The following is a 24,907-nucleotide window of genomic DNA, read 5'->3' as shown; positions in this document are numbered from 1 at the left end:
TATGCTCCCCTTTCTTCTGGACTCAGAGTTGATCACCCAAGTTCAGGGTTGGGGCATGTGGTTGCTAAGAGACAAGACGCTGAAAGGATGGCAACGCTGCACTGCGGCAAGCCTGAGAGAGTGAATGCGAGGGGGGCGGGGAAGAAAAAGGCTTAGGCTAGGCGCGGCGCCCGCTCACCGCCGCAGCTTCTCTACTCCCGCCCGCGCAGCAGGATCTCGTCTCTCATTGGCTCCGCTGCAGAGGCGCTGGCCTGCGATTGGCGGGCGGGGTCGATCCGGCGTTTCCCCGCCCATGGCGCTGGTACCCCGCCGCCGCCTGTGGGCTAACTAGGACAGCTAACTAGGACGCCCCGGCCGGGTTTGCGGGTTGGGTTGTGGGATCTTCATGGCCCCGGCAGTGCTGGCTTCTGCCGGTGAAGGAGACGCAGCGAGGGTCGCCGCGGCCTTGTGGAGGTGAGCGAGACGCCGAGGGGGTTCAGGTGCCGGCTAGGGGCGGGAAGTGCGGCGAGAGGCGGTACCGCTGGCACCTAGCAAGTTCCCTCCATGGCCTCCTCCCCAAGAGGAGGGCTGAGCTGGGCCGTCATTCTATTCGCCCAAAGTGCCCCCAAACGCCCCCACCCGCAGCCCACAGCCTGCCGGCCCTGTCTGCTCCAGAGCCCCGAAGCCTGCAGACCACCTGAGGGAGCCCCAAAGTCTGCAAGCTCGGCCTCGCCCGGGTCCCTTCCCTGCAACTGCCCCCGCCTCATCCCATTACCCGCCTGGCTCCTTTGTCCGCCCCCGGCTCTCTCTGCACCCAGAGAGTTTCGATCCGTGCGGGGGAGGCCGAGAGTCTGAAAAGGACTGGGGTGCCTTGAGGATGTGCCGCTCCGTAATCCCTGGGCCGAAGGTTTGCAGGGCTTTGATCCCGTTATCCTGCGTTTCAGCTGTGGTTTTCTTTGCTCCTTCACAATGAAAGCCAGCTGCCTCGGTTCTCAGTTGTGTCGGAAAGTCAGGGCACAAGGCTTATACCCCAGTGCTGGGTGACTCCGTGTTATCGCCCACTCTGTTATGCCAAAGGCCTTTGACCTGCTCTGCTGCCGCCCCCCACTCCCACTTACCATCCTCCACTGCCTAGGAAAACAAGTCTGTCTGCAAGACCATTTTTATATTTGAAAAAAAGGAAAAAGCAGATGCCAGTCGTGGACCTCTATTTTGTCTTAATTACTTGGATTGGTCTTATTAATACATTTAAATAATCCAGCATTATGGGAAAGGGAGAGAAGACATGAGATGTGTTCTTAAAAAGTGTAGTGTGTTAAACAAATAGAAGTTTTATTTTTGGCAAATAACATGTTTCACGTTGAAGAGGTTTTTGTTTTTGGTCTTGCCTGTGGCATGCAGAAGTTCCCTGGCCAGGGATCAAACCTGGGCCACTTCAGAGACAACACCAGATCCTTAACCCTCTGAGCCACCAGGGAACGCCTAAAAAATACAGTTTTCTTGTTCTATCATGAATAGGAGTAGATCTAGTAATACTGCAATTTGAGCTTCAAATTTTTCCCCATTGTCAGTTTTCGAGAAGTCTGTACTTCTTTTCCAGAATGGGGTGCACTGTGACAGCTATTCTGAGAGAATTTATGTATTTTTAAAGGTTATCCATCAGTTCTATGCCTTTCATACTTACATTCTGACTCTAAGGGATGCTTTCTTGAACTTTGATTTAAGTGAAATTAATACTGGATAATTTTCCCTTGCTTTGGTATTATTCAGTTGTGTAAAGAAAATATTGGCAGGAGTTCCTGTTGTGGTGCAGCGGAAACGAATCTGACTAGGAACCATGAGGTTGCGGGTTCGATTCCTGGCCTCGCTCAATGGGTTAAGGATCCAGTGTTGCCGTCAGCTGTGGTGTAGATCGCAGACACGGCTCGGATCCCTCGTTGCTGTGGCTCTGGCGAAGGCCGGCAGCTGCAGCTCTGATTAGACCCCTAGCCTGGGAACCTCCATATGCCTCAGGTGCGCCCCTAAAAGGACAAAAAGACCAAAAAAAAAAAAAAAGAAAATGTCAGCAGAAAAAAATTTTCACATCTAGATGATTTATTTTTTTTATTATTATTTTTTTTTGTCTTTTTGCCATTTCTTGGGCCACTTCCACAGCATATGGAGGTTCCCAGGCTAGGGGTCTAATTGGAGCTGTAGCTGCCGGCCTACACCACAGCCACAGCAAAGCGGGATCTGAGCCTCATCTGCAACCTACACCACAGCTCATGGCAACACCGGATCCTTAACCCACTGAGCGAGGCCAGGGATCAAACCTGCAACCTCATGGTTCCTAGTTGGATTTTTTAACCACTGAGCCACTATGGGAACTCCTAGGTGATTTATTCTTAAACATATATATTATAAGTAGACATTATATTTGAAGTACACATACAAATTTAAAATATGAACAGTATTTTTGATTAGCTAACAGGTGCCTGCATGTTGTAGACTACAATAAATATTTTAGAAATTTTAAAAGAATTGTTTTGGAAGTGAAGAAGAAACAGCATGCAAGTCCTTGCCCTGAATTCCATTTTAGACTTTCGTATCGAGGCCCAAACAAAATATGATAAAATACTCCATGCCCTAACATACATCTCAAATTGTATCATATGAATAGTGATGATAACCTGGACATATGAGTAAAGAACAATGAATTTCTGTAAATCTATTATCAACTGGGCTCAAGGCAATGTTTTATAGTTCTTAAACTAATTTGGGGAAATTTTTATGCCAATAATGGCCAAAAGAGAAAGGGGAAAATAATAATAGTAATAACAAATTATTTATTGAGCATCTTTTGTATGCCAGGTAATGTTATATATATATATATTGTTTAATCTCTAGCCTTAAAGGTAGATACTATTTTCCTTATGTTACAGCCAAGACCATTAAAATCATAGGTTGTACTGGAGTTCCTGTTGTGGCTCAGTGGTACCAAACCCAACTAGTATCCATGAGGATGCCAGTTTGATTCTTGGCCTTGCTCAGTGGATTAAGGATCCCATGTTGACGTGAGCTGTGGTATGGGTTGCAGACACGGCTTGGATCCCATGTTGCTGTGGCTATGGCGTAGACCTGCAGCTGCAGCTCTGATTCTACCCCTTGCTTGGGAACCATGTGCCTCAGGTGTGGTCCTAAAAAGAAAAAAGAAAGAAAGAAATCATAGATTGTACTACTGGGAGTGGTAAACTAGATAAGAATCTAGATCTGAATTTCTACTCATTTTATTGAGAACATACTTCATTGGAAAGTTGCTGTCTCTCCTTTCATCTGTTACATTTATCTTTATGAATCTGTGTAATCTGAGGATCTTTGGAAAGATGATGTTGCTACTACAAACATTTTATAGTAATATGTGCCAGGTAGCACTGTCCGTATATCCTCAAAAATATGTGGCCTAGCTACTATTATTCTTTGTTTTTCAGATGAGGAAATTGAGGCATAGAGATATGTAATCTGAACCAGATAAATCCTAAATGGTAGAACCAGAGCAAAAATTTGGGCAGTCTGGCTTCAGAGTCCATACCCAATGCAATTCTGACCCATCAACAAGGTATCTCTCTGGTTGCTAGGAAGCTGTGATTTTAGAGTGCTTGGAATTTTTCTTTGTTTCTTTTTAATGTTCATGCAGAAACAGGTAGGATGACTTTATGATGTCTGCCACCTGATGTCCTCTATCAGTGTTTTATGTAAACAATTTCATTTTACCACCCATAGTTAACTGAGAGCTTCTGCATTCCAACTCTCCAACCCACATTTCAACATCTCACATAATCCTTAGCACAATCCCAGGAGGTAGATACTGTTATTTTATACTGCATCACATTTGTGAGGTCATTTTATTGTCTTCAGAGTGCTTTTAGGAGTTCCCATATGTGGCTTATTGGGTTAAGGGTACGGTGTTGTCACTGCTGCAGCTTGGGTGGATGTTGTGGCGCAGGTTCAGTCCCTGGCCCCGGAACCTCCACATCCTATGGGCACGGCAAAACAAATAAAGAAGTGCTTTCACAAAATTATTCTTTTCATTATTTCTTTGATGTCGGAGGTATTACTTACCATCACTTCATTTTTAATGCAGAAGTTCAGATGACTTGCCTTGACTAACTTGTCTGGTGTTAAAACTCAAGAGCTTCAGACTCCTGTGTACATTGCTTTTTTCCACTGTTCTGGTCAGTGGATCTTCGCTTTACGCTTCTTGTCCTAAAATAGATAATATTATTCCATAGGAACAGCTTATATTTGGAGATTATATTCCTAATTCAGATTCAACATCAGTTAAGTCATAGATATGACTAGCTGTAAATCTTTGTCATTATTTTCATCTGTGGTTTTTTTTTTAAATGGCTGCACCTGCCACAAATGAAAGTTCCCAGGCTAGGAATTGGATCATGGGATCTGAGCCGCATCTGTGACCTACGCCACAGCTTGTGGCAATGCTGGATCCTTAACCCACTGGGCAACTCCAGGGATCAAACCTGCATCTTCTCAGACACCATGTCGAATTCTGAACCTGCTGAGGCATGATGGAAATTCCTCATTTGTAAATTTGTGTTCTAACTTGAGATACCTATCCTTGGCAAGTGGTGGGGCTTCAATAAGTGTTAAATTTCTTTTTTCTTTTTTTTTTTAATTTTAGCTTTACTGAGGTATAATTGACATAAATTCTTAAAATTTTCTAGGTTTGAAAGGTGTAGTTTCTTTTTCTCTTTGATATCATAGCCTTCTCTTTCCCTTGTCTCACAAACAGAAGCTTTCAGAATTGTTTCGTTGAATCATAACTAACTTTAAAATGTTTAGACTCTATCCTAAACCATCACTCCCAACTGCTGACTCCCCTATGCAGTACTTCTTGAGTGCAATGGAAAGAGCATGGATTTGAAAGTCAGTTTTACCTGGGTTTAAATCTTTGCTTTGACTTCTGTTAGCTCTGTGGCCTTGTACAAATTATTTAACTTTTCTGAATATATTTCTTCGCCTTCTAAAATTTGGGAAAGGGAGTTCCCGTCGTGGCGCAGTGGTTAATGAATCCGACTAGGAACCATGAGGTTGCAGGTTCCGTCCCTGCCCTTGCTCAGTGGGTTGACGATCCGGCGTTGCCATGAGCTGCGGTGTAGGTTGCAGACGCGGCTCGGATCCCGCGTTGCTGTGGCTCTGGCTGCAGTTCCGATTCGACCCCTAGCCTGGGAATCTCCATATGCCGTGGGAGCGGCCCAAAGAAATAGCAAAAAGACAAAAAAATAAATAAATAAATAAAATAAAATTTGGGAAAGCATCTATCTTACAGGGTTGTGAGAATTTATTTAAATAATGTATATAAAAACCTTAGCACAGCTCCAGGCTCCTAGTAAATACTCAGTAAATATATTCTTAACGTTTTCTAAGCTTGGAACTTCCTGTTGTGGCTCCTCAGGTTAAGAACCGGACATAGGAGTTCCCGTCGTGGCACAGTGGTTAACGAATCCAACTAGGAACCTTGAGGTTGCGGGTTCGATCCCTGGCCTTGCTCAGTGGGCTGTGGTGTAGGTTGCAGACGCGGCTCAGATCCTGCGTTGCTGTGGCTCTGGCGTAGGCCGACAGCTACAGCTCCAATTCAACCCCTAGCCTGGGAACCTCCATGTGCCACGGGAGCGGCCCAAGAAAAGGCAAAAAGACGAAAAAAAAAAAAAAAAACCGGACATAATGTACAAGAGGATGCAGGTTTGCTCTCTGACCTCGCTTAGTGGGTTAAGGATCCAGCATGCCACAAGCTGCGGCATAGATCACAGATGCGGCTCGGATACAGTGCTGCTGTGGCTGTGATTTAGGCCTCAGGGGCAGCTCTGTTCAACCCCTAATCCTAATGCCACAGATGCAACCATTAAAAAATTTTTTCTTCTAGAGTTCCCGTCATGGCTCAGTGGTTGACGAATCCGACTAGGAACCATGAGGTTGCAGGTTCGATCCCTGGCCTTGCTCATTGGGTTAACGATCCGGCGTTGCCGTGAGCTGTGGTGTAGGTTGCAGACACGCCTCGGATCCCGTGTGGCTGTGGGAAGGCCTGCAGCTACAGCTCCGATTCAACCCCTAGCCTGGGAACCTCCATATGCCATGGGAGCGGCTCTAGAAAAGGCAAAAGAGGAGTTCCCGTCGTGGCGCAGTGGTTAACGAACCCGACTAGGAACCATGAGGTTGCGGGTTCGGTTCCTGCCCTTGCTCAGTGGGTTAACGATCCGGCGTTGCCATGAGCTGTGGTGTAGGTTGCAGACGCGGCTCGGATCCCGCGTTGCTGTGGCTCTGGCGTAGGCCGGTGGCTACAGCTCCGATTCAACCCCTAGCCTGGGAACCTCCATATGCCGCGGGAGCGGCCCAAGAAATAGCAACAATAACAACAACAACAAAAAAAGACAAAAAAAAATTTCTTCTAAGGTTGAAATGAGTAACAGCGTTTTCTCTTTCATACCATGGCTTTCCCCTCTTCCATAATGCCACAGCAGTTGTGTCCCTCCTGTGCCCCTCGATGGCTCCCCTCTGCTTTGGCTCTCAGCAAATGATAATAAAATGATCTGTCTGCTTATATCCTCACCTCTCTGCTAGTAAACTCCTTGAGGACAGAAACATGCCATATTTATCTTTGTTTTCTCCAGAGCTTGGCTCATGGATGGTGTTCACTAAATGTGAAGTGAACTAATCCATTTGGAAAGCCATCTAGAGACTTTTTCCTTGGTCATCCTGTTGCTTGAGGTTCTCGGGTACCCATGTTACTGGAATGAACCAAAGGATGTGTGATGGGAGGAGATACAGGTGAGGAGCCAGGTGAAGAAGCAAGGAAAGCCTCTACTCTTGTAGGAGTGTGTGTGTGTGTGTGTGTGTGTGGAGGTACCTTGGCTTTTTATATATGACAGGGTGTGTGTGTAAGGATTAAACCTTATCAGGCCAGTTGTCACATTGCTTCTGAAGACAAGGAAGATAACTTTCAAAAAAATGTTCCTAATCTGTAAAATCAATACTAATTTGAGTATTAAATCTAATACTGCCCGTCACTTATAACTAATAATCACATGGCACAGTAATAATGATTATGCTTCTCCTAAAATGTTGTATTAACTTTATTCTCCATTTCATTTGATTATGTCAAAATTGAATATACCAAGTCAAAATTAAATTCCGGAGAGAATTAAATATGCCAAGGCATTCTCTTGTGGCACAGTGGGTTGAGGACCTGGAGTTGTCGCTGCAGCAGCTCAAATTGCTCCTGTGGCTCAGGTTTGATACCTGGCCCAGGAACCTCCACAGGCGTGGCCAAAAACAAAAAAAAATTAAATATACCAAACCTTCCTTGTTTGTAGCATGGACATTCACTAACAGAGAAACAAAGAAATTAGGGCCTAGGGCTGCAGTGAAATTATAATTCTTTTTAATCAGGTTTTTTTAAATAGTTTAATTCCACCATCCATGAACTGCTAATCAAAATATAAATCATGCACAAATAAGGATTTTTTAAAGGACCGTATATTGTAGTAAAGTTTTTCTCTCAACATTATGAAAAATTTTAAACATAGAGCAAAGTCAAGAGAATCTTGTAATAAACACTTGTATACTCATTAGTTAGAGTCTACCATTGACCTTTTATTATACTTTCAAATCACATATTTACCCATCTGTCCATCCTTCTATCCATCCATCCACCAATCCATGATATTCAAATGCTATTATATTTGAAGATATTTGAACTGTATATTCTGTATTGATTTTAGGTCAGTTTTATTTTTCCTTTATGTAATAGATAATTCTTAGGATTGGTTTATAACTGATTTATAATATGCAAACATTTGGATTTCAGATGCAAATAAATCTGTTTGTCTCCTCTGTCTCTAGTTCCAAAAGATGAGTCGTGGATATTCAGAAAACAACAATTTCCTGAACAATAACAACCAAATGGTGTTGGACATGATCCTTTACCCGTTAATTGGAATCCATCAGACCATCAACTGGGAAACTGTGGCAAGGCTTGTGCCTGGGTTAACACCCAAAGAGGTATATAATAATCTTCCAGATAGCTATGGAAAAGAAATAAGAAAAAAAAATTGTCATTTTAAAGGAATAACTACTAGGAGTTCCTGTTATGGCTTAGCAGGTTACCAACCCGACTAGTATCCATGAGGACTCAGGTTGATCCCTGGCCTTGCTCAGTGGGTTAAGGATCCTGTGTTGCTGTGAGCTGTGGTGTATGTTGTAGATTTGGTCGGCTTGGATCTGGCATTGCTGTGGCTGTAGAGTAGGCTGGCAGCTGTAGCTCCAACTCAACCCCTAGCCTGGAAACTTCTATATGCCTCTGGTGCGGCCATAAAAAAGTAAAGGAATAACTACTAAGAGAGAAGAAAAAATTTGAGTTGTACATGTTCATATGCCTGTGCAAATACTGAATATGCATATCATGATTAGATCAGTCTCTATAAATTATATATTAACCTACTTGGTATTTTTATTTTTTTAACCTTTTTTTTTTGGTCTTTTTGTTCTTTTTTTAGAGCCGCACCCACAGCATATGGAAATTCCCAGGCTATGGATCTAATCGGAGCTGTAGCCACCAGCCTATGCCAGAGCCACAGCAACGCCAGATCCAAGCCGCATCTGTGACCTACACCACATCTCACGGCAACACTGGATCCTTAACCCATTGAGCAAGGCCAGGGATCAAACTCGCAACTTCATGGTTCCTAGTCGGATTTGTTTCTGCTGCGCCATGACAGGAACTCTAACCTACCTGATATTTTAAAATTCTACCATGTCTTACATGTTTACAACTGAATGGGTGGATAAAATTTTTGTAAATCCAATTTTATTAAATTCCTAATGCTATGTTTCTTAAACTTGTATGATGTACTGACCTTTTTAAAGGAAAAAAGCTTGAAAACTCCCAGCAATGACTGAAATTATTATTATAGTGGAAATTAAATATATACTAATACTAGGTATAAATATACCTATATGACCATAAACCAAATTTACGTTTTATAAATACAAGTGAAAATGCAAACCAACATAATTCAAACTAATAAGCTTACTTAATATGGTAAGTAATAGTGTTTTGCTGAAATTAAATTGCTGATTAAAATGCAAATATTGTGTAGTTTCTTGTGGCACAAAATTTTTAGCATTTAGCCTGAACTGCCATGTGCCCCTCAAAGCCTTTCTTCTTTCTCCACTTCTCTCTCTTTAACCTAGTAGGCAGCTTTGCATTGCCCCAGGATGTTACTTGCTTTCCCTGGGCACTAACAAATCTCTTCTACCTTTGTCCTTTAGTAAAACTAGCTTTGGACAATTAAAGTATTTCTTTTTTCTTTTCTCTCTCTCTCTCTCTCTTTTTTTTTTTTTTTTTGGTATTTTTAGGGCTGCACCTGTGGCATATGGAGGTTCCCAGGCTAGGGCTAGGCTAGGCTCTAGGGTGCAGATGCCAGCCTACACCACAGCCACACCAGATCTGTCTGTGACCTACACCACAGCTCGTGGCAACGTTGAATCCTTAACCCACTGAGCAGGAGATTGGACGTGCATTCTCATGGATGCTAGTTGGGTTCGTTAACCGCTGAGCCACAATGGGAACTCCCATATGTGAATTCTTAAAGTGGACATGTAGAAAATGTACTACTTTGTTGCTTACTTTTTCACTCAGTGAACATTTCCATGTGTCAGTTAATAGACTTCTCAACATTTGATAATAGTATTGTTTTTATTTGATCTATATCATAATTTCCCAAACCTTTTTTTTTTTGCCTTTAATGTTTCCAGCTTTTGACTGCTACAAATCCACTGTAACAAATATTCTCCTTTCCTTAGGAAATAATCTCAGAAGCAGAATTGCTTGGTTAGAGGGCATGTGCCTTTTGAAGGCTTTTGTCAATATTGTGCACAAGAAGTGTCATCCCTGTTATGCTCCAGTCAACATAGCTGATAGATCCTTGCACTAGAATTCTAGTATCATTTATGTGTGTCTTTTCAAAATTCTTATTTATGTATGTATTTAACTTTAATAAATGTTAGTTAGCTCATTATGGTTTTAAGGTTTTTTTCTTTAAATCCTGAAGATGGTGATTTTTTTTTTTTTTGGCTGTGCCTGTGGCATATGGAAGTTCCTGAGCCAGGGATCAAACCTGCTCCACAACAGTCACCCAAGCTGACTGCTGTAACAACACTAGATCTTTAACCCACTGTGCCACAGCTGGAACTCCTTTGAATGTTTTATATGTTATCGTTCCATGTCCTTTTTCTATTTGTGAACTTACTGTTTTGTTACTAGTTTAATAAGTTTTCTTGTTTTTTTCTGTGCTTCTTTATTTATTAAGCTCTCTTTAGTGTCCTAAAATAGAATTTTATATTTTCCATAAAGCTGTCAATGCCAGATCCTTTAACCACTGTGCTGGGCAAGGGATCGAACCTGATCCTGCACAGCAACACAAGCCTCTGCAGTCAGATTATTAACCTGCTGCACCACAGTAGGAACACCTACTGTTATTTAATTTTTTTTTGACTCAGTGAATTTTTATTGTGCTTTAGTTGTACAACCATCATCACAACCTAATTTTACATTTCCGTCGAAAACCTCCAGCCTATCCCTACCCCTCTCAGCCTGTCCCCTTTGGTAACCATAAGTTTTTCAGTCTGTAAGTCAGTTTCTGTTCTGCAAATAAATTCATTGTATCCTTTTTTAGATTCCACACATAAGTGGTAGCATATGACCTTTGTGTCTCACTGCCTAATTTCACATAGCATGATAATTTCTAGGTTCATCCATGTTGCTGCAAATGCCATTATTTCATTCCTCTTTATGGCTGAGTAATATTCCATTGTGTAATACCAGATCTTTATCCACTCCTCTGCTGATGGATATTTAGATTGTTTCCATGTTTTGGTGATTGTATATAGTGCTGCAGTGAACATTGGGGTACATGTATCTCTTCAAGTCATGGTTTTCTTTGGCTAGATGCCCAGGAGTGGGATTGCTAAATCAAATGGTACTTCTGTTTTTAGTTTTCTGAGCAATCTCCATACTGTTTTCCATAGTGGTTACACCAGTTCACTTCCCACCAACAGTGTAAGAGGGTTCCTTTTTCTTCATATCCTCTCCAGCATTTATTGTTTGTAGACTTTTTGATGATGGCCATTCTGGCTGGTGTAAGGTGGTACCTCATAGTAGTTTTGAATTTGCATTTGTCTAATAATTAGTAATGTTGAAATCTTTTCTTGTGTTTTTGGTCCATCTGTGTCTCTTCTTTGGAGAATTGTCTGTTTAGATCTGCCCATTTTTTGATGGCTTTTTTTGTTTGTTTGTTTTTGTTTTTTGTTTTGGTATTGAGATGCATGAGGTTGTTTATGTATTTTGAAGATTAATCCCTTGTCAGTTGCTTCATTTTCAAATATTCTCTCCCATTTTGTGGGTTTTTTTGTTTTGTTTAGGATTTCCTTTGCGATGCAAAAAATGTTAAGATGTTTAATTAGGTCCCATTTGTTTATTTTTGTTTTTATTGTCATTACTCTAGGAGGTGGATCCACAAAGATAATGCTGTGATTTATGTCAAAGAGTGTTTGGCCTATGTTTTCCTCTGAGAGTTTTATAGTATCTGGTCTTATGTTTAGTTCTTCAATCCATTTTGAATTTATTTTTGTGTATGATGTTAGGGGGTATTCTCATTTCATTCTTTTGCATGTAGCTGTCCATTTTTCCCAGCATCACTTATTGAAGCAGCTGTCTTTTCTCCATTGTATTTTCTTGCCTTCTTTGTCATAGATTAGTTGACCTTAGGTACATGGGTTTAATTCTGGGCTTTGTCCTGTTCCACTGATCTGTATTTCTGTTTTTTTGTGCCAGTACCATACTGTTTTGATGACTGTAGCTTTGTAGTATAATCTGAAATCAGGGAGCCTGATTCCTTCAGCTCCATTTTTCTTTCTCAGGATAGCTTTGGCTATTCTGTGTCTTTTGTGCTTCCAAACAAACTTAAAAATATTTTGTACTAGTTCTGTGAAAAGTATCCTTGGTAATTTGATAGGGATTGCATTGAATCTATAGATTGCCTTAGGTAGTGTAGTCATTTTGACAATATTGATTCTTCCAATCCAAGAGCATGGTATGTCTTTCCATCTGTTTGTGTCATCTTTAATTTCTTTCATCAGTGTCTTATAGTTTTCAGAGTACAGGTCTTTTGTCTCTAGGTAAGTTTATTCTTAAGTATTTTATTATTATTGATGTGATGGTAAATGGGATTGTTTCCCTAATTTCTTATTCCAATCTTTTGTTGTTAGTATATAGAAATGCTGTCAGTTTCTGTGTATTAATTTTGTATCCTTATGGGAAGGAGTGGTGCCTGCCCACTGGTAGGTGGAGCTGATTCTTATCCTTCTGGTGGGTGGGGCTTTGTCTCTGGGTGTGCTTAGAGGTGGCTCTGTGCTTTGGAGGTCTTTAGGCAACCTGTTTACTGATGGGTGGGGCTGTGTTCCCACTTGATTTGTTGTTTGGCTTGGGACTTCTCAGACTTAATGGATGGGGCCAGGTTTTTACAAAATGGCCACCTCTAGAGGGGTTCATACTGATGATTATTCCTGAGATCTTTGCCTCCAGTGTTCTTCCCCCACAGTGAGCTACAGTCACCCTGTTTTTGCAGCATATCCTCCAAGAACTGTAGGCAGGTCTGACTCAGATTCCTATGGAGTCCTTGCTTTGACCTGGGATCCAGTGCACATGAAAGCCTGTGTGCACCTTTCAAGAGTGGAGTCTCTATTTACCCCAGTCCCACAAGGCTCTACCATACAAGCCCCGCTGGCCCCCACTGCCAAGTGCTCTGAGGGCTCCTCCTCCCAGTGCTAGGTCCCCAGGCATGGGACCCTGACCTGGGGCTCAGGACTCTCACTCCTATGGCTAAGCCTCTGCAATATAGTTACTTTTCAGTCTGTGGGCTGCTCACAAAGTGGGTATGAGGTTGCTTGCGTCACATAATCACTCCTTCTCCTGTCTTAATGTGGCTTTCTTTTGTCTATGGGAGTAGGATTTTTTTTTTTTATAGTTTCCAGCCTATTTTGCTGAAGGTTGTTCAGCAGTTGGTTGTAATTTTGTGGCTGTTTTATAAACTAAGCTCCAGTCCTACTCCAACATCTTAATCCCATCTCCCTTACTGTTACTTCAAAATGTATCTTTTTTTTAAAATGAATGTTGTTATGTTTATAGTTGTACAATGATCATCACAATCCAATTTTATAGCATTTCCATATCTTTTTTTAAAAGTCATATATTTTTTAAAAATTTATGGAAGTATAGTTGATTTATATAACTTTTCTATTAAATACAGTAACCATTAATTTAGCTTATTTTTCTCAGTTTGTTTTCAACCTATAAGTTACTATAATTTCTTGTATACAAGTGTTTAAAAGTTTATGTTAAAATCAAGAATTCCTGTTGCAGCTCAGCAATAACAAAACTGGCTAGTATCCATGAGAACAAGGGTTTGATCCCTGGCCTGGCTCAGTGGGCTAAAGATCCAGCGTTGCTGTTAGCTGTGTGTAGGTCGCTGACATGGCTTGGATCTCCTGTGGCTGTGATGTAGGCTGGCAGCTGCAACTTTGATTTAACCACTAGCCTGGGAGCTTTCATATGCCTCGGGTGCAGCCCTAAAAAGCAAAAAAAAAAAAAAAAGTTTTTGTTAAAATTCATGAATCTTTTACTTTGATGTCTTCCTTTTTTGTCATGTTTAGAAAATTTTTCTCACCTGAAGGTTATGTATAATACAGTCACCTGTATTTTCCTCTTTTTTTTTGCTTTTTTGGGCATCTTCATGGATACTAGTCAGATTTGTTTCTGCTGAGCCACAAGGGGAACTCTGCATTTACCTTAGCTGAAATCATAAATTGAATTTTTTCCAAAGTGACTATACTGTTTTACATTCCTGCCAGCAGTGTTTGAGGGTTCCAGTTTCCCCACATCCTTGCCAACACTTTTATTATGTCTTTTTTTAATACGCACCTCCTAGTGGGTATGAATTGTTAACTCATTGTGATTTTGATTTGCATTTTTCTAATGGTTAATGGCATTGAGCCTCTTTTACTATGTTTATAGGCCATTTGTAGAGCTTCTTTGAAGAAATATCTATTCAGATCCTTTGCCCATTTTTCAGTTGGGCTGTCTTTTTATCATTGAGTAGCAAGAGTTCTTTATATATTCTGTTTACAAATCCCTTGTCAGATATGTAATTGGCAAATATTTTTTCCTATTTTATAGGTTATCTTTTCATTGTTTTTGTTTTTGTTTTGTCTTTTGTCTTTTTAGGGCTGCACCCAGGGCATATGGACCTTCCCAGGCTAGGGGTTGAATCTGAGCTATAGCCTCCAGCCTACACCACAGCTCATAGCAACACCCAGATCCTTAACCCACTGAGCAAGGCCAGGGATCAAACCCACATCCTCATGGATGCTAGTTGGGTTCATTAACCAGTGAGCCACGATGGGAACTCTATCTTTGCATTTTCTTGATAATGTCCTTTTACATTTTATTTATTTATTTATTTATCTATTTATTTATTTTTTGTCTTTTGTTGTTGTTGTTGTTGTTGCTATTTCTTGGGCCGCTCCCACGACATATGGAGGTTCCCAGGCTAGGGGTCGAATCGGAGCTGTAGCCACCGGCCTACGCCAGAGCCACAGCAACGCGGGATCCAAGCCGCGTCTGCAACCTACACCACAGCTCACGGCAACGCCGGATCGTTAACCCACTGAGCATGGGCAGGGACGGAACCCGCAACCTCATGGTTCCTAGTCGGGTTCGTTAACCACTGCGCCACGACGGGAACTCCTCCTTTTACATTTTGATGAAGTCTAGTTTTTCTAATTTTTCTTTTCACTTATGCTTTTACTCTTATATCCAGGAAGCTATCATCTAATCCAAAGTCATGAAGATTTTTACCTGTATTTTCATCTAATAATTTTATAGTTGAAGCTCTTATATTTAGTATTTGGTCTGTTTGCAGCTAATTATTTTTTTGCCTGTTGTTGTTGTCTTTTTTTTTTTTTTAGGGCCATACCTGTGGCATGTGGAGGTTCCCAGGCCAGGGCCTAATTGGAGCTACAGCTGCCAGCCTATGCCAGAGCCACAGCAACACAGAATCCAAGCCATGTCTGTGACCTACACCAAAGCTCACAGCAACACCGGATCCTTAACTCACTGAGTGAGGTCAGGGATTGAACTGGAAACCTCATGATCCCTAGTCAGATTCGTTTCCGCTGCACCATGACAGGAACTCTGGTTTCCAGCTAATTTTGTGTATGGTGCGAGATGGGGGAGTCCAACCTCATTCTTTTGCACATAGATAGGATGTAAATTTTGCTTAAATACAAGAACATTTAGAGACAACATTTTCGTGAAGGACTGCTTAGCCATACTATGCTTAATGTACTCAGTATTTTCTAATCTCTTGCATTTTATTTTTTTTTCCAATTCCTAATTTGGATCTTCTGAATTGACTCCATGACTAACAGTGGGTTAAGAGAAAACACTGTGCTAGAACAAACTATGCCCAAATACATGGCCATAAAATGTTACTACAGTATTTTGTACAAGGTGAACCTTACTGTTAGTAAGAACAAAGACTTTTTTTTTTTTTCCTGTTTTTGGCCTCTCCTGGCTGCATGCAGAAGTTCCTAGGCCAGGGATTGAACCTGAACCACAACAGTGACAATGCTGAATCCTTAACCGCTAGGCTATCAGGGAACTCCAAAGACTCATTATTCTAATAAAAAAAATCTAGTGTCTCCATTCTCTTGGGATAGATCACGATGGAAATAATATGAGAAAAAGAATGTATATATATGCATGCCTGGGTCACTGTGCTATACAGCAGAAATTGACACAACAGTGTAACAGCTGTACTCTAATAAAAAAATTTTTTTAATTAAAAAAAATCTAGTGTCACAAATTAGATACTTTTTGATTTGCTTTCCACTGAAGGTCAGAATTTGGTTTTGTTCCTGGTGGTAACTTAATGTAAAAATAAAAGCCAAGTTTTTAAATTATTAAAATTGTCTGATGTAGACCATGGCGAAATATGGTCTATAAAGCCATTCTTCATTTTTTTAGATGAGCTTAAATATATTACGCCTTTGAGTTAAAACATATTTAAAAAAACCTACCCTAAATTAAAAAAAAAAACTAGAGGCTTTTGTGTATTGAAATATATGCTAATTTTCTGTTACCCAGCAGATTAGTATTCACTTTTTTTGTTTTTGTTTTTTTTTTGCTTTTTAGGGCCACACCCATGGCATATGGAGGCTCTCAGGCTAGGGGTCTAATCGGGCCTGCACCACAGCCCACGGAAACGCTGGATCTCCAACCCACTGAGCGAGGCCAGGGATTGAGCTCGAAACCTCATGGTTCCTAGTTGGATTCATTTCCACTGCACCATGATGGGAACTCCTATAAAAATTATTTAAAGGCCTCCCCACACCTGCATTTCCTTCCTTTATGTCATTACAGTGTGCAAAGAGGTTTGATGAACTGAAGAGCAGTGGAAGCTCACCTGTGGACAACCAGTATAGTCCCCTAATGGCTGCTGGAGAGAGTCCTATTGAAACATTAGCCTCATATATCAAATCCTCACTTCTGGACACACAGGGAGAATTTCAGGAGACTCCACTTGGTCAAGATGCAGTTTCTAGAACAGGTAAGGTTTTAAAAACAAAATGCAGTGCTTCTCCTTATGATAATTCTGCAAAATATTATGCATTCCAGTCGACTTTTCTTTATTTAAAGGCTAAGAGAAACCTTAATAGAAAAATCTACTAGTATTTGTATTTTCCTGAACTTCAGAAATTTATCTTTGCTATATTTGAAAAAAAAAAGTGAATGTTAATATACAAGTCAAATTATTACCAAAAAAGTTTTTTACTATATCAAAATATACTACTCCAGCCTGCTAGCCTAGCTATGTTGTAAATTTTAAAGAGATTGGATCTATACCTTTTGCTTAAACCTTTTTAACTGAGAGGATCTTGCTTGTCTCTCATGTTATTGTTTTTACAGCTCCCCGTTATTGAAATCAATAGGAGCTTCAGATGACACAGCAGCAGGGTAGTAGAGATACCTTCCACAATTATGTTGAAAATAATAACTGGTTTTAGAAATCTTCACAGTGTATTGAATTATTTTAGACTCAGTAGTAGCAGAGTATTGATAGAAGAATTTGCTTCAGGAAGAGAAAACTATTTTGCAGGTTTTTGAACATTTGATCCCTATGCCTATGCATCATTTCAGTATTTGGGGTAGGGGGCGTGGAGTGGAGGAGAAAAGAATAGCTTAATTGCTTTGCCAGGCAAAGGGGAACATAGTGGACTCATGGCTTCAAAACTTGTGTGTCCCTCATGTCAGAATTTTTTAAACCTTCGTTGTAATGGTAGCAAGTTGTGGTCCTTTTCTTATACTATTTCTTCCATTTACCTTTAGAAATACTAAGGCCCCTGACAAAGTACCTTTAACTAGTCTTAAAACCATGCATTTATAGTATAACCATTCAATAAGTAAAAACCCATTCTCAGCTAGAAATGCTAACCTCCCCGCTTTGTTTTTGTATGTGTTTGTTTCTGTATTTAAGGAAGACATAGTATAGCTTCCACAAGGAATTGTTCTTCAGAAAGTGAAAATTGTACTACTCATAATGGTGGAGAAAAGACTGAAGAATCTGAAGGGTAGGAGGCTGGTTCTTTGCTAGATAAGATTTAATATGAATATCATCTTTAAATTATAAAATACATGATTGGTGATTGTATATATCAGTTACCATAATTTAGGAATTTCTCATGATACAACTGCTGAAACAGTTGAAATCAGTGTAGTTCACGTGTTAAACTATAAACAATTGCTTGATAGCTAAACATATCTCATTCATATTACTTATAAATTGGACAACAGTTTACCACTTTAAAAATTCATCCTCATCTCATAAATATTAGAAATAATATATATTAACATAAAATTTTAAAAAGTAAATTTTAAAACCCAAAGAAAAATCTCTGCCATTAGTTATCCAGCTTTATTAAAGAAACCGTATGTATTTTAAGAACTGTTTGGGAAGTTCTCGTTGTGGCGCAGCAGTTAATGAACCCAACTAAGTCCATGAGGACTTGGGTTCAATCCCTGGCCTCACTCAGTGGGTTAAGGATCCAGTGTTGCCGTGAGCTATGATGTAGGTGGCAGACAGGGCTCACATCTGCTGATGCTGTGGCTGTGGTGCAGGCTGGCAGCTGCAGCTCTGATTTCACGCCTAGCCTGGGAACTTCCATATGCCGTGGTTATGGCCCTAAAAACCAAAAAAAAAAGGACTGTTTGAACATGATAACTCATTACTGAAACATTTAAAAATTAGATTATATCTTTCAATATAATTCACACTTTGATAATTTTGTATTGTTTTATGTATTTAACATAACTGCACATACTTTAAATATTCATTTTGATGAGTTTTAACAAATAGGTTTATCATGTTACCATCACCCAAATGAAGCTAACATTTTCATCATCTCTGAAAGTTCCTATGTGTATTTTCAATTTTGTTAGTTTTTATAACAACTTTATTTATTTACTTATTTTGAGCCACGACGGGAACTCCATTTACTTATTTTGCTTTTTTAGGGCCACACCCATGGCATATGGAAGTTCTCAGGTGAGTGGTCAGATTGGAGCTGCAGCTGCTGACCTACGCCACAGTCAGCCATAGTCAAAGCACCGTGGGATCTGAGCCACATCTGCAATATACACCATAGCTCATGCAACTCAGGATTCCTAGCCCGCTGAACAAGGCCAGGGATCAAACCTGCGTCCTCATGGATGTCAGTCAGGTTTGTCACTGCTGAAACACAGCTAGAATTCCTGTAACAGCTTTATTAATATATAATTCACATAGTATAAAAAATTTATCTTTTTGAGGAGTTCCTCTCGTGGCGTGGTGGTTAATGAATCTGAATAGGAACCATGAGGTTGTAGGTTCAATCCCTGGCCTTGCCCAGTGCGTTAAGGATCTGGCGTTGCCGTGAGCTGTGGTGTAGGTTGCAGACGCGGCTCAGATCCCTCGTTGCTGTGGCTCTGGCATAGGCCGGTGGCTACAGCTCCAATTAGACCCCTAGCCTGGGAACCTCCACATGCCGTGGGAGCGGCCCTAGAAAAGCCAAAAAAAAAAAAAATTTATCTTTTTGAGAAGTTCCCTTATGGCTTAGTAGGTTAAGAACCTGACTAGGGTTTGATCCCTGGCCTCACTCATTGGGTTAAGGATCTGGCATTGCTACAAACTGAGACGTAGGTCAAAGATGTGGCTCAGATCTGGCATTGCTATGGCTCTTGCGTAAGCTGGCAGCAGCAGCGCTGATTCGACCCCTATCCTGGGAACTTAAATATGCTACAGGTGCAGCCCTAAAAATAAAAAGAAGGCAAGTGGCAAATTTTATGTTAGGTATATTTTACCACAATAAAAAAATTCACCCTATTATAGTTTACTGAATTTTAGTTTATTCACATAGATTTTTAGCTGATAGGTTTGTGTGGCTCAAAAATTTGTCAATTTTTTTTTTTACTAGAATGATCTAGTGTTTTATTTTGTGGTCCAAAAAGCCACAGCAATTTTATGTTTCATTATATCAGCCATTACCTGATTAATTTTGACCATGCTTTCTCTGGAAGAACAATTTGCAAAGTTATTTGAATTCCTTTGACTTTGACAGAACATTGATCTCTAATCCTTTTTCTATAGCCAATTTTATTTCAAATCTAATTTCTTTGTATTAAAAACTTGAAGTTCGGTGAAACACATTATATTCATATCGAAGGAGAGTGTAGCTTTTCCTGTTTAATCTTTTCCTTTTGTTTGTTTTTCTTTTTTTTCTGTCTTTTTGTCTTTTCTATGGCCGCACCATCAGCATATGGAGGTTTCCAGGCTAGGGGTCCAGTTGGAGCTGTAGCCACCGGCCTACTCCACAGCCACAGCAACGCGGGATCCAAGCCACATCTGAGACCTACACAACAGCTCATGGCAACACCGGATCTTTAACCCACTGAGCGAGGCCAGGGATCAAACCCACAACCTCATGGTTCCTAGTCGGATTCGTTTCCACTGCGCCACAACAGGAAAACCTAATCTCTTCTTTTTGTAATGACATGAAGCAACTAGTGTTTCTTTTTGAGGTGATATAATTTTCAAGGGCATATAAATTCAAGGAGTATATAATTTTTGAATCTTCCTTATTATCTAAACTTACTCTTAAGTTTTTCTTAAATAGGTAAATAAGCATGGTGTAGTCTTAAGAATTTTTTAACCACATTCACTAATTTTTACTTATTGAATGCCTAGAAACAAACTTTCTTGCTATTAAAAATAACAAAGCAGCTATGCTAATTTTTTGATACTTCAATGAATAATTTAACTGTTTTTCCCAATAATAGTAAGAAAATTTTGGTATTTAATCTTTTAAATACCAAAATTTTGTATTAATATAGTATTAATATAAAATATTAATAAATATTAACTATTAAATAATAGTATTTTAAATACTATTAAAATTTTGGTGTTTAATCTTCTCATACCCATTATCATGTAAAAGTGCTATTTTATGTCCTTCGCAAGAATAAGAATGTATTGTTTAATTTTTCTTTGTGAACTGGTATTTTTAAAAACAATGTGATTAGCATATAATTTGAAGTTAGTAGTTTAACTAAAATTAGTCATAATTTTCAAATACAGCTCAGGTTATCAAGACATGAAAACTTCTGAATGTCAGATCCTATAAAACTGATGTTTGGTTAAGACCCTCAAAAACATCTTATTTTCCTACTTCCAATAAATGTAAATATTTTTGGCTTCTCTTCTAAAACTAATAATTTCGTTTCTGTGTAACATTTTTTATGAAGGCCAAACATGGTGATTCATGTATGTGATGAAGCAAAAAACTTGAAAGAAGATTTTATTTGCCCACGAGATCTTTTGATATCAGAAATGAAGTACTTTGCTGAATATTTGTCTATGGACGCCCAGCGCTGGGAAGAGGTGGACATTTCAGTTCATTGTGACGTTCATATTTTCAACTGGTTGATAAAATATGTTAAAAGGAATACTAAGGAGAATAAAGATTGTGAGATGCCCACTTTAGGTAAAGGACAATATAATATTTATTTTGTAGTGAAGTTTTTGTGTTAGCTAGTAGTTGCTTCAAGCCAAACATGACATGTGGAAAATTATTTGAACATTAGTATTTATGCTCCTATTTGTAGTCACCTTTTAAGAAACACCTTATCCTTTTTTAGTAAATTATAGTGAATTTATGGCAAGTGGGTCGGTCTCTAGATGAGTTATTTTTATTGTGTGGTACAGTGACCACTAGCGTCCTAAAGGTCCTTTTAGGGGATCCACAAAGTCAAGAGAATCTGCTTAATAATGCAGCGTATTATTTGTCTTTCTGTCTTGTGTTGACATTTGTTTAGCTGGCGCAGAAGTAATAGAGAGTAAAAGGGAGTTTTAGCACACATCAGGGAAAGAGCATCATACTGAATTTATTGGTGGTAACTTCTTCAACACCATATGCTCAAGTAAAGGGGCAAAAAAGAGAAAATACAATTGCACTTAATATCTTGATGAGGCAGTAAAAATTACTAATTTCATTAATGCTTGATTATTTGAGTATACATCTTTTTGATAGTCTATAAAAGCAATCTTTATTCTAAGAAAACTCATAATCGCTCATCATCCAGACCTTGGGTCTTAACTGGAATGGGTTATGTTACAGTTTCTGAGGAACTTTTTTTACCAACTCCTTCCTACCTTCACCATTTCTCTTTGAGAATCTTTAATCTAGAACTTTTGTTTAAGGAAAGATTAGGATTACTTATTTTAATCATTGTCTTCATAGTCTTTTTTTTTTTTTTTGGCTGTGTTTGCGGCACCTGTAAGTTCCCAGGCCAGGGATTAAACTTGCACCACATCAGTGACCCAAGCCGCTGCAGTGACAATGCCAGATCCTTAACCCACTGAGCCACAAGGGAATTCCTGCAGTATTTTATTGAGGAGGATATCTTAGTACTATAATGGTTAAAAATTTGTTTTCTTTTCCTCTGGTCATGCCTGTGAAGTTTTACTTAGTCTGCCTTCAGGAAGCAGTTTTGCATTTCTGCAATAGTAAATTTTATATTGTCTTTCAAAATCTTTTAAATTAAGTATTTGTTCATAACAAGCATTAAAATCACTTTTGAAGTAACTTCACTAATAACAAGCTCTCTCATTAATCATTTATACATTTTTTTCTTAGTGTGATTTTTGTGTGATGCGTTATATTCTCATTTTTAACTGTCTTTTTCTGTGGTTTAGTTAAGGAAGAGTTTGCACATATCATATCTTGGGTCTTGGAGGCTTGATATGAATCTAATTCCAGGGCAGATTTATTATATGTTTTCTCTATACCCTAAATTTTAACATCACATTTTCTTTTTTTCATGTATATAAGCCTTAGTAAGGCCTTATTAAATTGTTCTTATTAAGTAACATCCTCTTTTAAGGTGAGAAGGAGCCTGTTCTAAAGAGATTGAAGAACAAATCAGAAGGAGAATTTAATTTTTTTTCTTTTTTTTTAGAGCCAGGAAATGTCATTTCAATTCTTATTTCTTCAGAGTTTTTAAAAATGGATTCACTGGTAAGTATTAATAAAAGATCCAAGCTCTTCTATGCTTGATTTAGCATATGATTTGATTTTTCCTTCAAGTGTCTAGAAAATTCTAAGGTGTGTTACTGAAGTAGTTACTAATTCCAGAGTGTGAATCCATTAGAATAAACTGCTAGTGTTTGGAGGTACTTTTTTTGGCAAGATATTAACATTTTATTTATTTATTTATTGGCTTTTTTTTTTTTTTAGGGCTGCACCCACGGCATGTGGAGGTTCCTAGAATAAGGGTCTAATTGGTGCTGTAGCTGCCGGCCTGTGCCACAGCTACAGCAACATCAGATCCGAGCCATGTCTGTGACCTACACCACAGCTCATGGCAACTTCAGATCCTTAACCGAATGAGCAAGGGCAGGGATCGAACCCGCAACCTCATGGTTCCTGATTGGATTTGTTTCTGCTGCGCCATGAAGGGAACTCCTGGAGGTACTTCATTTTGTTGGGAAGGGGTTAAGGCTACTATTTATCTATCAAAGTAAGCATTTTATCCTCAAGGGGGCAGTTAGCTGTTCATTTATTTCTGCTGAGCCACGACGGGAACTCCATGTGGTTTTACTTTAAATGAGTATTTGCTTTTAGCCTCTGGTTAAACTACACAGAGAAAAATGTTCCTTTGCTGTGTTAACAGATGTGAAGTTTGTTTATTTGTTTGAGATTTTACTAGTTCCCTGTATATCTGCTCCTTAGTCTATCCTCTTTCATTAGCTGGTATTAATTGCTTCAGAGAAGGGTTTCAGAAAAAAAAAAAGCAGAGACTGGAAGAGTCTCTAACTTTTGATTTTTGAAATCTAAGCCCAAAAGGATGATTTCTAGGCCATAGCAAAATATTTAGAGAATACGTAGTTACCAGTGTTTCTCCTCCAAACCCAAATCTACTTCAAAAGCAAATAAATGTCAGAGTTCCTGTCATAGCCCAGCAGAAACAAATCTGACTGGGAAGTGTGAGATTGCAGATTCGATCCCTGGCCTCACTCAGTGGGTTAAGAATCTGGCGTCGCCCTGATCTGTGGTGTAGGTTGAAGACGCAGCTCAGATTTGGCGTTGCTATGGCTCTGGTGTAGGCCAGCAGCTATAGTTCTGATTAGACCCCTAGCCTGGGAACTTCCATATGCCTTGGGTGCAGGCCTAAAAAGACCAAAAAAAAAATAGTAAAAAAAAGTAAATAAATATCACTTGCATTGGAGAAAGAAGAAAGTCAGAGAGAAAGCACAGTGAAACTGAGAAAGCCCAGAAGTGACTGAAATTATTTATCTGCCATTCAGAAATGTGGAGACTGAAAATTGTCACTACGTTTCGTTATGAGAAGTCATAGATCTTCTACCCTTGAATTTGTGGACTAAGATTTATACCTGCCACAGTCATGGAAGTTATTCATTGCATGTTGTTTGAAATATTCTAAGAACTTTGAAAATTATTTTTCCAGCTATATGTGTATGTTTTTATAAATTGACCTGCTGGACCACTTTGGAACAGTGTAGGTTAACCCAAATAGGCAAAACTCAGTTATTGCTAGCAACGCATGGATTATTGATGTGACATTATCCATAAGCCACTGCAGTGACAGTGCCAGATCTGTAACCCACTGAGCCACAAGTGAACTCAACATTCATTTTCTATTCTCTCTTTTTTTTTCAGGTTGAACAGTGTATTCAGTATTGTCACAAAAATATGAATGCCATAGTAGCTACACCATGCAACATGAACTGTATTAATGCAAATCTTCTTACACGTATAGCTGATCTGTTCACACACAATGAAGTTGAGGATTTAAAGGACAAGAAAGATAAGTTTAGGAGGTAATTTTTTAAATTTAATTTTAAAAGTCATGTTCCTATTAAAAGAAATGTATTATTTCTATTTCATTTTAGTAAAAATTCTATTCTAGAATATATTTAGAAATATATTTACTTTTTTTTGGCCTATAGCATATAGAAGTCCCCTGGCCAGGGATCAAACCTGCACCACAACAGTAACCTGAGTTACTGCAGTGACAATGACAGATCCTTAATATGCTGTGCCACAAGGGAAGTGTTTTATTTTATTTTACTTTTATTTTATTTTTTCTCTTTTGGCCATCATGTGGCATGTGGGCCAGGGATCAGATCCAATCAGAGCCACAGTTGCACCCTAAGCTATAGCTGCAGCAACACCAGATCCTTAACCCACTATGCTGGGCTGG

At 39.4% G+C, this 24,907-nt stretch overlaps 1 protein-coding gene across 2 annotated transcripts in view; it reads left to right on the top strand.

The window, feature by feature from the left end:
• The first annotated feature begins 314 nt into the window (after positions 1-314).
• SANBR (SANT and BTB domain regulator of CSR) overlaps positions 315-24,907 on the top strand; it is a 68,412-nt gene continuing 43,819 nt past the window's right edge. The window contains exons 1-7 of one of the 2 annotated variants that reach the window (XM_047782004.1): positions 315-453; positions 7,876-8,034; positions 16,514-16,700; positions 17,628-17,721; positions 20,930-21,168; positions 22,643-22,701; positions 24,364-24,524. In XM_047782004.1, coding sequence (XP_047637960.1) covers positions 7,885-8,034; positions 16,514-16,700; positions 17,628-17,721; positions 20,930-21,168; positions 22,643-22,701; positions 24,364-24,524 — 890 coding nt within the window. In that variant the 5' untranslated portion in view covers positions 315-453; positions 7,876-7,884. Of the gene's footprint in view, positions 454-7,875; positions 8,035-16,513; positions 16,701-17,627; positions 17,722-20,929; positions 21,169-22,642; positions 22,702-24,363; positions 24,525-24,907 lie in introns of those variants that run through there. The other variant, XM_047782005.1, reaches the window with a different exon arrangement.

Source organism: Phacochoerus africanus, chromosome 5 (genome assembly GCF_016906955.1).
Source record: "Phacochoerus africanus isolate WHEZ1 chromosome 5, ROS_Pafr_v1, whole genome shotgun sequence".
NCBI lineage: Eukaryota > Metazoa > Chordata > Mammalia > Artiodactyla > Suidae > Phacochoerus > Phacochoerus africanus.
The sequence above is the reverse complement of the archived record's forward strand: the minus strand, read 5'-3'. Positions and strand labels throughout refer to the sequence as shown.